The sequence below is a fragment of the Lutra lutra genome, chromosome 7, assembly GCF_902655055.1.
Source record: "Lutra lutra chromosome 7, mLutLut1.2, whole genome shotgun sequence".
In the NCBI taxonomy this organism is placed as follows: Eukaryota; Metazoa; Chordata; class Mammalia; order Carnivora; family Mustelidae; genus Lutra; species Lutra lutra.
In genome coordinates this window covers 81,385,717-81,400,565 of record NC_062284.1, presented here as the reverse complement: position 1 = coordinate 81,400,565, position 14,849 = coordinate 81,385,717, and the positions used below count along the sequence as shown (strand labels likewise).

Sequence of the window (14,849 nt, the reverse complement as noted above, 5' to 3'; positions counted from 1 at the left end):
TGTCAACTGAGCCCAAATCAATGACCTGAGTAATGCAATCATGGTAGCACTATTATTCCTCGTCTAAACCCTCCAAGCCCATAGAAAAATAATGCTAATCTGATGCATGTTCAAGCAACAGGTTGTGTGGGAAAGAAGATCAAGGCTTTGTCTAATTTTATTTACATTCTAATATCTACTTACAGGAAACCCCACAAAATTTACATCATTATGTTCATCAGAACATGTTTTATTTTCGCCTTAGCAGCACGATAAAAATTTTATCAACAATGACACACTTTCTTGGATACGAATTTTTTTAGCCAGGATATTCTCTAAAGAACTTCACTCCAAGAGTGTATTCACATAGCATACCAACATCTTTCCAAAACTACAGCATCAGAATGATTTCTAGTATTCCTGAATAGAGGAAGTATCTTGTTTTACTGATTGGAGTAAGGAAATTTTTTAAAGATTTATGCCTTTTAGTTCCATTTCTGCTTGTTTCGTGATTCAATTGATTCGTTCTATTTATCTACCTCCATAACGGGCATAATAAAGACTTAAAATTTAAAATTTCTCAACGTCTGGAAACTTAAGCTTTCTAATCTGAAATCTCTTTCTTTAAATGGTGTGTAGGAAAGAGATCCAATGAGTCTTCCCACCTGTTGAAACTATACGCTTACCGCTTAGCGCTTTCTGTAAATTTGGATAGTTTCAGGGTAGGGGTTAAGTGAATCGTCTTTGAAAACCACACATCCGGGTCACCCGGGAGCCAGGCAGCGGCCCCGCCCACCTAGGGGTGGTGCCACGCGCCATTAGAACGCCCCGCCGCCACGATCCGCCACGTCCTCCCGGCGCGCTGGAGGCGGAGCCTGCGCAGCGCGATCCTCGAACGTATCTGGTTGCCACGCGGATTCGAACCATGGCCGAGAGCGGCCGGATACCTCAGGCCCGGGCGCTATTGCAGCAGTGTCTGCACGCCAGGCTGCAAGTACGGCCGGCCGAGGAAGACGCCGAGAGCCAGTGGGTGGAGGTAACGTCAGCCCCGCCACTCCCGGTACCGCGTGCAGGGGCGGGCCTTCCCGCATTCTTTTGGTAATTTGGGACCACGCCCCCCGTCTCCTTCCGCGCGGGCGGTGCGTGGCGCTGACACGTGCTGTGGGCGGTGCGAACTTCCGCTCGGCCCGCTGACCTCCTCCCGCAGAGGCCTGCCAGCTCGGCTTGTTCGCGCAGAACTGCACAGCCGGCCCCAGCCCTTCTCCGTCGTACCTATTACGCAGCCGGAAGAATGTGCCCTCTGCTTAGGACCGCGGGAATTTGAACTTCCTCTCACCTTCTGCCTACCTGCGCTCGGTAGACCTGCGGACTGACCGTCTCAGATCTCTTGCTTCAGACGAGCGAGGGCCTTTCCACGCCTTAGTGCTGGTCTGGTTCGACCGTGTAGGTTAGATTAGTTGCAAACGTTCAAGACCTGTTCCGACCTGTGCTGCAGATCCTGTGGAATTCCCTCTTAGGTACCCTGCAGCTAGGCACAGAAATGAGACTTCCCGTGAAACCTTTTTCATGAAACTTAAAAATTTTATGTATTTGCAACTAGAAACAAAGACTACAACTTTTACTAGAATGTTGCGTTGTTGTTGAACACAGTTCCTCAGGAGAGTTTAAAACCTTTGCAGAGATAGGATTTCCTTCTACTTTAGGATTTGCCCTTTAAAGGGAGCCAGCCCCAAGTTTATGCAAAAAACAATGTTCTTTGACGCCCCCGACCTATTTTTGGAGTAAGTTAAAATGATGAAAAAATTAGTTGATAATTAAGGCTTCTGGAGCTACTCGAAAACTTAATGTAGAAGTAGCATCTTCACTCATCTGCTGGATTCGGTCCCAGATCTAGCATTCCTTAACACAACCCTAGTCATTATGTTAAATATGATCCATAAACTATGATATGTGGGTGGTTATTCTTAAATCAGAATTACTCTCTGCTAATTTAGAAATATTTATAAACATAAGTACTCCTGTATCTACCCATTTCTTTCTCGAATTCATGTTTGTTTTTGTTATGAACCCTCCCCCCCCCTTTTTGAGGTCTTGATTTCTCTTCCTACTGTGGAATTTATTTGTCATCCTATCCAAAGAATTGCCTATTTTTATAGTTAACTCTTGGGACTATAAATTCCAAACTAGTAATCATTTAGATTTCTTCCATTTTTTAAATCTTTTTATATTCTTCATGCCACAGTTCCTTATGCAAAGTCAGGTATTTTATCGCAGCCTTCCAAACTATCAGTTTGTGTTCCTAAACTTTAAAAGCTATTCTAAAGCTTTCCCTTTCACTCCCACACATATCTAAATTAATATAAAGAGCTGAGAATTAGTGAGAAAGTAAATTTTTTCTTCTTCCTCAGACATGCTCTTCCCTATTCTAAGTTACAATTTTTTCTAAGGAAAATATTGTTTTGTCAAAAGATTAGAAGGTTACTTGTGGTCTCAGTTTTATTCATTTAGACCTTTGCTGTCACGGGCTGTTTTCCTTTCGGAAGGTGAACTTTTTAAAAATTGTAGTGAGAGGGGTGCCTGAGTGGCTTAGTTGGTTAAGTGTCTGATTCTTGGTTTCATTTGAGGTCATGATCTCATGAGTCCTGGGATCCAGCTCTGCATTGGACTCTGCCTGAAGCAGGGAGTCTGCTTAAAGATTCTCTCCCTCTACACCTCCCACCTCCCGGTGGTAATGCATGTGCTTGCTCTCTGTCTCTGCTCCTAAAATAAATAAATAAGTAAATAAATAAATCTTTAAAATTTAAAACAAAACAAAACTATGGTGGGAATTATATGTGATTTCGTGTATATGTAAAATGTTTTCTACCAAATGAAGCTACAAGAAAAGTGGTTCTGACTTGAAGAGGGGAATTTGTAGATCACAACTTAAGATCTATTACTAGAATAAACTAAAAGAAAATACCTTACTGAGGAGGAAGTATGGTGGGTGGAAAGAACACGTGTCTATTTTCTGCATATCATTAGATAGTTAATTCTGACATTTCAAGTGTCCAAATACAAATATGCCTGAGGTTTTGACTGAATGTGCTTGAGATTTGGGCTGGTGCTAAATTAATCCCAGTGGAGTGGCCTGTGACAGTGGTGCAAATATCTGTATCATTCATCCTGCCAGCGCCATACTATGGGTGTGCTTTGGAGACCTTTGCTTATTCCAGAAGCACATTTGCACTTCTTAAAAAGTTATTTGTTTTCCAGTAAATCAACTGTGAGTGCAAAGCTGCTATTACGTTTATATAGAAGACATATTTAGATAACACATAGAGCCTATGAGATATAGTTGACCTTAAATGCAAACAATAGATAAATTGAGTCCCTATCATGTCTATAAAATGCTTTGGGAATTAAAATGTAAAATAAATTGTGCTTTAGCCCTTAAATTTATTTTTACAGACTAATTTAATAAACACTTATATAGCTCTTGCTATGAAGTAGGTACTGTTTTAAGCACATTACAAATATTAATTTATTAAATCTTTATAATAGCTCTTGGACTCAACCAGGTTAATCTACAAAATAAGAATTCAATGATTCGGTGGCAAAATCAGAGTTATTTATCATTTCTCTCTTTTCCATATATATCTTGCAAGAGCTAATAAAGAAATATCCAAGTCATTATATTTAAAAGCTTACATTCCTGAGGCACCTGGGTGGTTCAGCCATTTGGGCGTCCAACTCAGTTTCAACTTAGGTTATGATCTCAGTCATGGGATCAAGCCCCACTTAGGTGGGCTCTGTGCTGAAGGTGGAGCCTGCCCGGGATACTCTGCCTCCTCCCCTTAGTGCACTCTCTCTTAAAAAAAAAAAAAGCTTACATTCCTGATAACAGGCAACCTCATGATGTAGAACTTAATATCATAAATGCAGTATCAAACCTTAATCACTATGTTGATTGGAAGCATTGAGAATAACAAAAAATAATTGGGCAGTTTCTTGGAATTTATTGAAGTAGAGTCAGACCCTTAGTTTTATAACCTGCAATTAGATGGATTTGGAGGAATAAAGAGTAATGATGTCAAAAGACATCAGTCATGCTGTTGCTTATACATCACCCATATCTTATATAATGTGAATTCATTTGGTGCTGAATAAATGGGGCTCTGCAAACTAAGCATTTCTGTGTGTCAGCTTAAGGGAGAGGAGGCTGGTTCATAGTCATAATGACTTTGACTAGAAGTAATGTTTGAGTGTACAACTTGTGGTCTTCACTGCTCTTGGTTATATCTTTTTTTTTTAAGATTTTATTTATTTATTTGCCAGAGAAAGATCACAAGTAGGCAGAGAGGTAGGCAGAGAGAGAGAGAAGCAGGCTCCCCACTGAGCAAAGAGCCCAATGCAGGGCTCCATCCCAGGACCCTGAGATCATGACCTGAGCCAAAGGCAGCAGCTTAACCCCACCCAGGTGCCCCTGCTCTTGATTATATCTTAAACTTAATTCTTGCAAGAAATAATAATTGAGGTGATTAAATACTGGAAAAGACTTTGTTTTCTCACATATTTAAGAAATCAAATCTGTTATAAAAATATATTTCTCTTCTTTTGGGTTTAATCTCCATTTAACAGTTTCATAGTTTTATTCATTTACCTCTGTATCCCTATGTATTTTTTTCTAATCTGAGTTTTCTTTGGTGATTTCTCATAGGTTCAGAGAGGATTAGTAATCTACGTGTGTTTTTTCAAAGGAGCTAATAAAGAACTTCTTCCCAAAATGGGTACGTATTTGATGTTTGCTTTTAAAAGTTAAAAATGAAAAAAAAAAAAGTTAAAAATGAATAGCAACAGATAGATGAACCAGAAGATAGATAGATAAACCACAACCTTAAGTTGTACTGGTAAGTTTTGAATGAATTAACTCTACTACGGTTGTTGGCTTTAGCTATTTTTGCCTTTTCTAAAGTTTAAAGTAAGCAAGTGTGGTGGAATTCTTTCAAAATATCTGCACATTTCACATGGCTTATAGATTGGTTTAGAAGAGTGTACACACACACATGCACACACAGACAACACACTTGAGATTCAGCTATGTTTTTAACAGAAACTGGTTAGATGCAGGGTGGCCATATAGGAAGAAAGCAGATGCTTCATTTCTTAATATAGTTTCCTTGTCTCCCACAGTTCCTGACAGGAGCGTGTAAGTGACATGTTATGTGTGAGATGTGGGTGCCATCAAATCAGGACAGCTAAGTCTTACATCATTATTATGGAAACATTTTAACTAACTAGTTATGCACCTTTTTTTAATAAGAAGTGTATGTAAACATAAGGTTCTCCCGATCTTGAACAAAGCTCAGTGTCTTCACAGCCACACCTCCTCCAGGGACAGAAAAGCAGGGTCAGTGTTCACTTACTTCTGAACACTAATTTACCTGCCTGTAGTTCTCCACTGTCCCTGATAGTCCATAGCACTGCACATTGTGATAATAGCATAGTTTCAGAAAACCACATCAAGTACTAGGTAGTATTTGATAAAATATTTATGTACAAAAATACCTGAATTAATGAAGCTATCCCTAAGGTTGGGACAGGTTATATTCTCCTTATTAGTAGAGGACAGCACCCATTAGTTGCATTAATAAGAAATATAAATTATAGGGCGCCTGGGTGGCTCAGTGGGTTAAGCCGCTGCCTTCGGCTCAGGTCATGATCTCAGGGTTCTGGGATCGAGGCCCGCATCGGGCTCTCTGCTCAGCAGGGAGCCTGCTTCCCTCTCTCTCTCTCTCTGCCTGCCTCTCCGTCTACTTGTGATCTCTCTCTGTCAAATAAATAAATAAAATCTTTAAAAAAAAGAAAAGAAAAGAAAAGAAATATAAATTATACAAATGGGTAGTTGCAACATGCAGAAGTTAAGCTAGAAGAGCTTCAAGTAGTGGAACTCTAAGGTAAATAGCCCAGTGAGGAACCTCTGGGGCAAAAGACTATAAACTCCTAGAGTTAATTGTATACCAAGACATTAAACATGTTTGGCAACTTTGTCAGGGGATGAAAACTAGACTTAAAGAACTACGACAGGTGAGGGTGGAATGCCAATAACAATGGTTTGAAATTTGATTCTGGAAGACAATAGGGAGCTTTACAGGGTTTAAAGAGTAAATGAGGGGGGCACGTGGCTGGCTCAGTCAGTGGAGCATGCAACTCTTGATCTCAAGATCATAAGTTCAAGCCCCATGTTGGTTATAGAGATTACTTTAAAAAAGAGAGCAAATGAAATGAGGACTCCTATTACAGAGGATGATTTGCCAAAACTTATTGCTTGGGTATTGGACATTCTGTCCATTTTCCTAAGTTAATATTTTGCCTTGAATTAAATTTTCATTGGCCATAAAAAGTATAGTAGAAATCTGTGAAAACAGGAAGAAAATTTTTGTCATTGTGACTTAAGATTGACTCCTACAGTTGTTTTAGACTTTACACTTTACACATAATAAAATGAAATGAACCAACCAAATCCAAACTACATTTTGTGTTATACTAAATAAATCCTGTGTGTTTCCATCTGTGTTTAAGTTCACTTTGAATACATACATTAAGATTGTGATGAACTAGGAGGTCCACCTTAACTCTTTTAGTGGACAGGACAGTCTAAAACAAAACTGTGTATATTATGATTCTCAGTAAAGAACTGTGATTCTATCCCATTCTGCTGGTGTAAGTTATAAACAAAAAAAGACCATCTATTACTGATACCATTAGCTTGTACTTCCCTCTATTCTAGGCAAAGTAAGCCAGTGTGATGGGATTCTCTTAAACTTCACCTCATACTTATTAAATGAATTCATATCTTTCTAATCAAATCATGTACCCCTTGGGAACATAACCAGTTATATCCATAAAGTCTGAAGTTATGTGGCTAACATAGAGATGTGCAGAATCTTTCTCAATTCATCTTCAGTATAATTGAACTGAGATCCAGGGACCTGTCAAAGCTTAACTTCCCATATACATCATTAGAGATACTTAATTGATAACCTGTCTTAAGATATTTGCGTTTTCAACATGCCATTAATTCATTGTCTCATTTTAATTCTACTTCCTGACATTTGTATTTGTATTATGTTTATTTCTACATACTGTTATTTGTATACTAACAACATTAATTGACTTCTCAGTTATAGCCAGTAGAGGGAGGTGTGTGGAAGTATAATAAATTGTACTTAACCTCGCTCGCCTGTTAATTTCAAAATTGTCTACTTAGTGTGTCACTAGCCTGAGGCCTGGATAGCTGGGTAGATATTTCCCTTGGAGCTAAGTGCTCTGGAGAGTTACGGTTTCCTTAGAAGCAATCAATAACAACTGCTGGCTCTATAGCAAAGTCCTATTCATCATAGAGAAAATTAGAGGTATTTTAAAATAGAAATTAGTTGAAAATTGATAGTGCTTAATGCATAGCTTAGAAATTCATTTGGGTGTTCATCTTGGCAGGTTTCTACCAGATTAATTCCGTGATTTGTAGAGTGGGGCAACCATACTGGGTCCTTACTAATATTTACTACAAACCCTTCAGCACTTGAAACCATTGACTACCCTATTAGAAAGCATACATTTTCAAGCTTAATTACTGGTAGGAGTGTGAGATGTCTATAGTTTATCATTTGTCCTCTGAGGAGTAGTCCTTTTTTTTTAAGATTTTATTTATTTGAGAGACAGAGTGTGTATGTGTATGCAAGCATGCGGAGGGGCAGAGAAAGAGAAAAGAGAATCTGAAGCGGACTCCATGCTGTGCATGGATCCTGACAGGGGGCTTGATCTCACCACCCTGAGATCTTGACCTGAGCCAAAATCAAGAGTTGGATGCTTCACCAACAAGCCACCTAGGTACTCCTGAGAAATATTCTTTATAAGCAGAAGGTATTTATACCCTTTACAGAGCCAAGAAGACCTTAAGGCTCTTCATAGTAGGTGTTTCTTTTGTTTATTGTCTTGAAAATGACTAATGTTGAGATGTAAACAGGTTTTCTAAATTTAAATCTTTAGCTACACGTAGATATTTATGGCTTTTTTGACAGTTCTTACTAGTTATGAGTATAATTTCATCAGTGCCATAAAAATAATAACACCATGTTTTCTTGTGTATATATGAACATAATACCAATGTATCTTTTGACTTATTTTTTGGTTGTAACAGTGAGTTTCTGATGATGTTTGCTTCACCTTTACTCTTCTCCCTGGGTTACATTTGTCATATGATTAGACTTTGTTAAGTAGTACCTTTGAGATTATGAAACCGTAAAATTATCTGGTTTATAATCAGAATAAACCTGGAAACGTTGTTTCAGCTTAGAACTCTAGGCAATTAAGTTACTCTAAGATTTCTATTTAATATTCTTTGTTGTAAAGCAGAATTTGGTGTGAGGAGGATGCATCATGGCCTTTTTCCAATGAGGTTTGCTTATGGAATATAAAAAGGAACAAAGAGGCAGAATCTTCTAATGTATCCCTCTGGGGCAACAATATTTTGAGGTTTTTGGTATATGGTTAATTTTTAGTCCTTTACTTCATCAATTTATTTTTAGGAAATCTTGACTGCCCAGTGGATTTAAAACATCTTGCCATTTTTTGCAAGAAACTTGCCTTATTTTTCTTGCTTAGATGAGGCAGTTCTTTAAATCTGAATAGAGATTTTAGGTAAAAGCATGAGCCAACAAACTAGATTTTAAACATGAGATTTGCTGACTGGATGATTATTCATTTTCTTCATGTTTCTCACTTGAAGATGTTTTCCCTTTATTCCCCACCCAGTTAATACACTGTTAAATGTGAAGTTAAGTGAAACAGAAAATGGCAAGCATGTGTCTATATTGGATCTACCTGGCAATGTTCTGATCATCCCTCAAGCCACCCTTGGGGGGAGAGTAAAAGGAAGAAACATGCAGTATCACTGTAACTCTGGAAAAGAAGAAGGCTTAGAACTTTATTCCCAATTTGTGACTCTGTGTGAGAAAGAACTGGCTGCCAACAGCAAGTGTGCTGAAGCTGGGGTTGTGGTGGAACATGGTACTTACGGGAACAGGCAAGTGTTACAGCTGGATACCAACGGACCATACACACACCTAATTGAGTTTTGAAAAATTAAAAGTTAGTTTCTGCAGTTGTTTTCTGCTATAAAGTGATCTCAACTATAATTAGATTTTCTTCCTCTTCTTGAATACACTAATCTGCAGCATTTTTAGACAAGAAAATATGGGTGCCATCCATACGCCTGCAACCTGTTAATTGGATGACCTTGCCTTGCCAAGTCACCAAACTCTGAATCTCAGCCCCACCTTTTGTCCTACTTTCCCATACACTTCCACTTGAAAACTTGAAAAGTGCTTTCTATTCACTTTATAGTCATTGTGGAAATGCTCTTAGAGAGCTGTATTTAAGTATTTTTGCATGAAGAATTTTGTTCAATCAAGAAAAATATACCCTTATATTCTTATATACCCTTAATATACCCTTATATTCTTATACCCTCAAATGTATGAAGTATGAAATAAAAATAACTATTAAAATTAGGTAAAATGCCACACAAACCAATTGCAGTTTTGTCAGTTTTGTTTTACTACTTTAGTTTTCCACATTCTGAGTGAAAACAATATGCTATTTACTGTTCCTTTTAATAATATCTGTGAAAATGTAATCTAGAAATGTTATTGTGCATTATATTACATCCAGGGCATCCAAGTGCTTTAAATCATTTTAAGAATCTTTAATTGAGGGGCATCTGGGTGGCTCATTTGGTTAAGCATCTGCCTTCAGCTCAGGTCATGATCTCAGAGCCCTTGGATTGAGTCCCACATCAGGCTTTGCTCAGCAGGGAGTCTGTGTCTCCCTCTGTCTCTCTGCTTTTTCTCTCACTCTCAAGCAAATAAAATCTTTTTTAAAAATCTTTAGTTGAGGGGTGCCTGGGTGGCGCAGTGGGTTAAAGCCTCTGCTTTCAGCTCAGGTCATGATCCCAGGGTCCTGGGATCGAGCCCCACATCGGGCTCTCTGCTCAGCAAGGAGCCTGCTTCCTCCTCTCTCTGACTGTCTCTCTGCCTGCTTGTAATCTCTGTCTGTCAAATAAATAAATAAAATCTTAAAAAAAAAAAATCTTTAGTTGATACAAGAACAAGGTATGAAGATTAAAAATTGTTTTTATTTAATATACCAGTTAGTTAATTAATACTTGTATTTCTCAGTTTTTTACCAAATAATGTGTGTCTCATTTTCTGTCCTTGGTTTTTAAAAGTTACTGCTTTGTGAAATTAATGTTAATTTTTTAGGAAGTCCTTTCTTACATAGCTTGTCATAAAAGGAGGAAGAAAAAGGGAAGCTTTCTACTGCAATTATTTGGAAACAAGCTGACTTGTTCTTTTTCATATTATTTATCTGACGATTTCGAGCCAGTGTTTTTTCTGTTAGTGAATGTTTGTGCCCTGCCCCCATTCACATGTTGAAATCCAGCAACTTGGTGGTGTTTGGAGTTGGGACTTTGGGAGGTAATTAGGGTTAATGAGAGCATAAGAGTGGGTCCCTCGTGATGGGATTAGAAGAAGAGTCACCAGAGACCTTGCTGGCTCACTCTCTCTGCTACCACCATGTAAGGATGCAGTGAGAAGGGGGCGATTTATAAGCTAGGAAGAGAACCCTTATCAGAAACTGACCATGTTGACACCTTGATCTTGACCTTGCAGCCTCTAGGTTGAGAAAATAAATTTCTGTTTTTCAGCCACTCTGTGGTATTTTGTTAGGGCAACCTGAGCTGATGAAGGTAGTGATACAAGATAGACAGCTAATAAGGTAAATTTTTCACAATCAAGAGAGGAACATATATAAGAAACTGAAGGAATTAATGAATCAATAAAAGATAATACTCAAGTTTTTGCAAACTCCTCTGACTTTATTTGAAAAGATATTTTGAAGAGTAAACACCAAATCATATTTCTAATTATCAAAAGATGAAGAAATTAACTTGGATAAACATCTTAAGTAGCTGCTAAAAATTCCTTTGTGTCATAATTTCTTTAGGTCTGTCCTTCTAAGATACTTAAATTTTTTGTTATCACAAAAATCCCATTACTCTGTATCCTTCCTGTACTATTCTATTTTGGAACTTGAGAATCAATAACTGGCTTGGTAATGAGCTCATTGTCCTTAACTTTTGCTTTATTGATTCATGATACACTTATTGAAATGTAATAAACTATTCATAAACTTTCAAACTCCAATTTTCTCAAAGCTTCTCTGAGGAGGTGTATATGTCTTTTGAAAAGATTATGTGTTACCTATTTTAAATCATTTTGATTTTGTGTGTAGGTGAAATGCTGACTCACAGCCCTAGATTACTGTTTTATAGTTCAGGCATTTTTTTAAAAATTTGCTTGCAGTACTTGTGGAGAATAGCAATTTCACCTACATGAAGGGTTATTAAGCAGAAAGTGATGGCACCTTTCATTTCCAAGGAAGCTAGGACAAGAGAGTTAAGACAGGAGAAATAGCGGATATGTGAGTAACTACACCTTGGCTTTCCATAGCTCTTCTGGCCCACGGTGCTCAAAGAGCTTTCAAGAGATCCCTCCTTTTATCTTCCCAGTATATAATGAGGATAGTGCTGTGGAAAGTAAGACAATGCTTAAATAATTTTCCCAGGATCACATTATAGGGAGGAATAATATCCATCTTTCTACTTTTCCTGTAATGAGAATTGTTAAAAGCTGAAATTGACCTTGGTAAAGGCTTAGCATCTCCCAGTGTGGATCACTTAAGAAAGGACAGCCAATAATAAATTGGTTTACTTATAGAGTTAGGTGGCAGCAGGGTTGAACCTAATTTATGTGCCTTCTGCCCTGTTTTTCTAAGATTCTAGAATGTCTCAATTAGAATTTCATTTCTAAGTATTATTTTACCTGCCCATTTAGAAACAACAGGGGTTCAATTACAGAAAATACTGTAAGACACAGATTACCAATGAATGTGGTTTTAATATCTTGAATATATTCATACAAAGTAAAATCAAACACCATCCCTTCATTAGTTCAAATTTAAAAAGGCCCACCACTAATGAATCATGTCTGAATTAATGATGATTTATTGACTCCATAATGAAAGAACTCAACTTACCAGGGCGCCTGGGTGGCTCAGTGGGTTAAAGCTGCCTTCGGCTTAGGTCATGATCCCAGGGTCCTGGGATCGAGCCCCGCATCGGGCTCTCTGCTCAGCAGGGAGCCTGCTTCCTCCTCTCTCTCTGCCTGCTTCTCTGTGATCTCCGTCTGTCAAATAAATAAATAAAATCTTAAAAAAAAAACAACTTATACTTTATCAAGTATAAAGATCAAATACTGTGGAGTCCTATGCCACTTGTTTTGGAGAATAAGAACTCATAGTGGTGGGACGCCTGGGTGGCTCAGTTGGTTGAGCAGCTGCCTTCGGCTCAGGTCATGATCCTGGCGTCCTGGGATCGAGTCCCACATCGGGCTCCTTGCTTGGCGGGGAGCCTGCTTCTCCCTCTGCCTCTGCCTGCCATTCTGTCTGCCTGTGCTCGCTCGCTCTCCTCTCTCTGACAAATAAATAAAAGAAAAAACATTAAAAAAAAAAAAAAAGAACTCATAGTGGTATTTTAAGACAGTGACATGTCCTATTTTTACCATCCATGGTTAATATTGCAGAGGGCCTGTCTTGTTATACTTAAACATAGTTAGTGCACCTGGATAGCTCAGTGGGTTAAGTGTCCAACTCACAGTTTTGGCCCAGATCATGATTTCAGGGTTGTGAGATCAAGCCCCCATCAGGGTCCTCATGCTGTGTGGAGTCTACCTGAGATTCTCTGCCTTTCCCTTTCCTCTTCCCCTCCTCCTATTCACCGGCATGCTCTCTCTCTTGCTTTCAAATAAATAAAATCTTTAAATGCATTTTTTACTAAGTTTAATCATTCCCAACCTTACTGAAATTAAAAAAAAAAAATAGAAATGTCTTACCTATTAATTTATTGAAATAATACTGGTTTCAGAAAGGGAAGATCTATAGAAAAGTAACATTTTCATTCCAAAACCACCCCATAGTGATGACTTTAAATGTTTGATAAGTCTCCTAATTATTCTCCCTTCATCCTATTACTCCTCCCTCTAATTCTTTTTGCAGATGATCTCCAAGGTAATGATCCTAGGACATTCTTATCTCCATAATATTCCACAGTTCAGAAGCTTTATTATTTATTCTAACCCCAGGATAGTTAACATACAGTGTTACATTATCATTCAGAAACTTTTATAACCTTTTATCTATGGATCAAAGTCTAAATTTCTGAAGTTGTAATGAAAATTCTCCATACTCCTAAGAAGTGAATGAAATCATGCAGGGAGAACTGTAGAGAGGACCAAAGTCAGAATCTTGAGAAAACATAAAGGAAGAGCAAACAAATGAGAGGCCAGAGGACACTGTAGAGATCGGAAGTGCAGAGAGAATCCAAAAATGGCAATATTAACAGAAGATAATTTTCAAGATGTAAATAGTGACAAAGTCAGTGCCACATACTCAAGAAAAACAATAACACAAAGACTGAGGAGAGACCTCTAGGCCTAGTAGTTAGGTATTTTCAAGCTTCTGGAAAAATAGGGTTAAATTTACAAGACTTGGGAGAAGCAGAAAAAGATTCTTAATCTTTTGTCCTCGGACAGAGTGTCTCAAAGTGTGCCAGTGGACCAGGATTCACCTGGAGCCTAATATTTTAACAAAATGTGTTTTTTTAGGACCATCCCAAACTTATGTATTAGAATCTTGGGATTTAGGGAGGAGGAGCAAGATGGTGGAGGAGTAGGAGACCTAAACATCATCAGGTTCCAGGAGTTCAGCTAGATAGTTATCAAACCATTCTGAACACCTACAAACTTGAGATCAAAGAGAAGAAGAGCAGCAATTCTAAGAACAGAAAATCGACCGCTTACTGGAAGGTAGGACGTGCAGAGAAGTGAATCCAAGGAGATATACAGGAAGAGAGACAGTGGGGCGAGGTGCCAGTTCCTAGCAAGCAGTAGACCAGCAGAGCACAAAATTGGAACTTTTAGAAGTCCGCTCCACTGAGGGATGTCGCTCCAGGGGCTAAGCCGGAGTGGAGTATTTGTGGGGACAGTGTGGTCTCAGGACCTGCAGGGTCACAGGAAGACTGGGGATGCCTGAGTTTTGCAGAGCTCCCAGGTATTGGAGGAGGGAAGCTGGCTGCAGAGATGGAGCCGAGTGGGGGAGTTCTCAGCTCAAGATTACCTTAAACCATGATCCAAGGTGCAATCGGACCACTGCTCTTCAAGCAGGGACCCCCTTCTACGTCCTCTGGGAGGACAGGCGCGGGAGCATGCTGCAGAAATCAGCTGGGTTTGGAAACTCCAAACGGGGCCGTGCACTAGGGATAGAAACACTCAGTTACAGGCTAGGTGAGCTCAGAGTGCAGCTGGAGACCAGGGAGATGGGAGGGATTGACTACTTTTCTCTGAGGGCACACTGAAGAGTGGTGCCCCGAGCTCTCAGCAACTCTGAGGCCAAGGAGTGGGAGGCCACCATTTTCATTCCCATCCTCCAGAGCTGTGTGTAAAGTGTTCATGGAACAAAAGCTACCAAGAGCAAAACCAAGAAAACTGAGAGCAAAATGCTAAAGAGCATCCTACTGAAGAATGAATGGGCTGACCAGGAAATTAAAGAAGAATTGAAAAAGATGATGGAAACAAATGAAAATGAAAGCACAACTGTTCAAAATCGTTGGGATGCAGCAAAGGCAGTCCTGAGAGAGAAGTCTGTAGCAATACAAGCCTTTTTCAAGAATAAGGAAAGGTGTCAAGTACACAACCTAACCCTACACCTAAAGG

The 14,849-nt window shown here is 38.9% G+C and overlaps 1 protein-coding gene across 1 annotated transcript; it reads left to right on the top strand.

Moving 5' to 3' along the window:
- Window positions 1–802: 802 nt before the first annotated feature.
- On the top strand, window positions 803–9,814 carry DTD2 (D-aminoacyl-tRNA deacylase 2). Its single transcript, XM_047737938.1, has 3 exons — window positions 803–1,015; window positions 4,679–4,748; window positions 8,773–9,814. The coding sequence occupies exons 1-3, from the start codon at window positions 905–907 to the stop codon at window positions 9,096–9,098; spliced, it is 507 nt and encodes a 168-aa protein (XP_047593894.1). The 5' UTR covers window positions 803–904; the 3' UTR covers window positions 9,099–9,814.
- The last annotated feature ends 5,035 nt before the right edge of the window (window positions 9,815–14,849 follow it).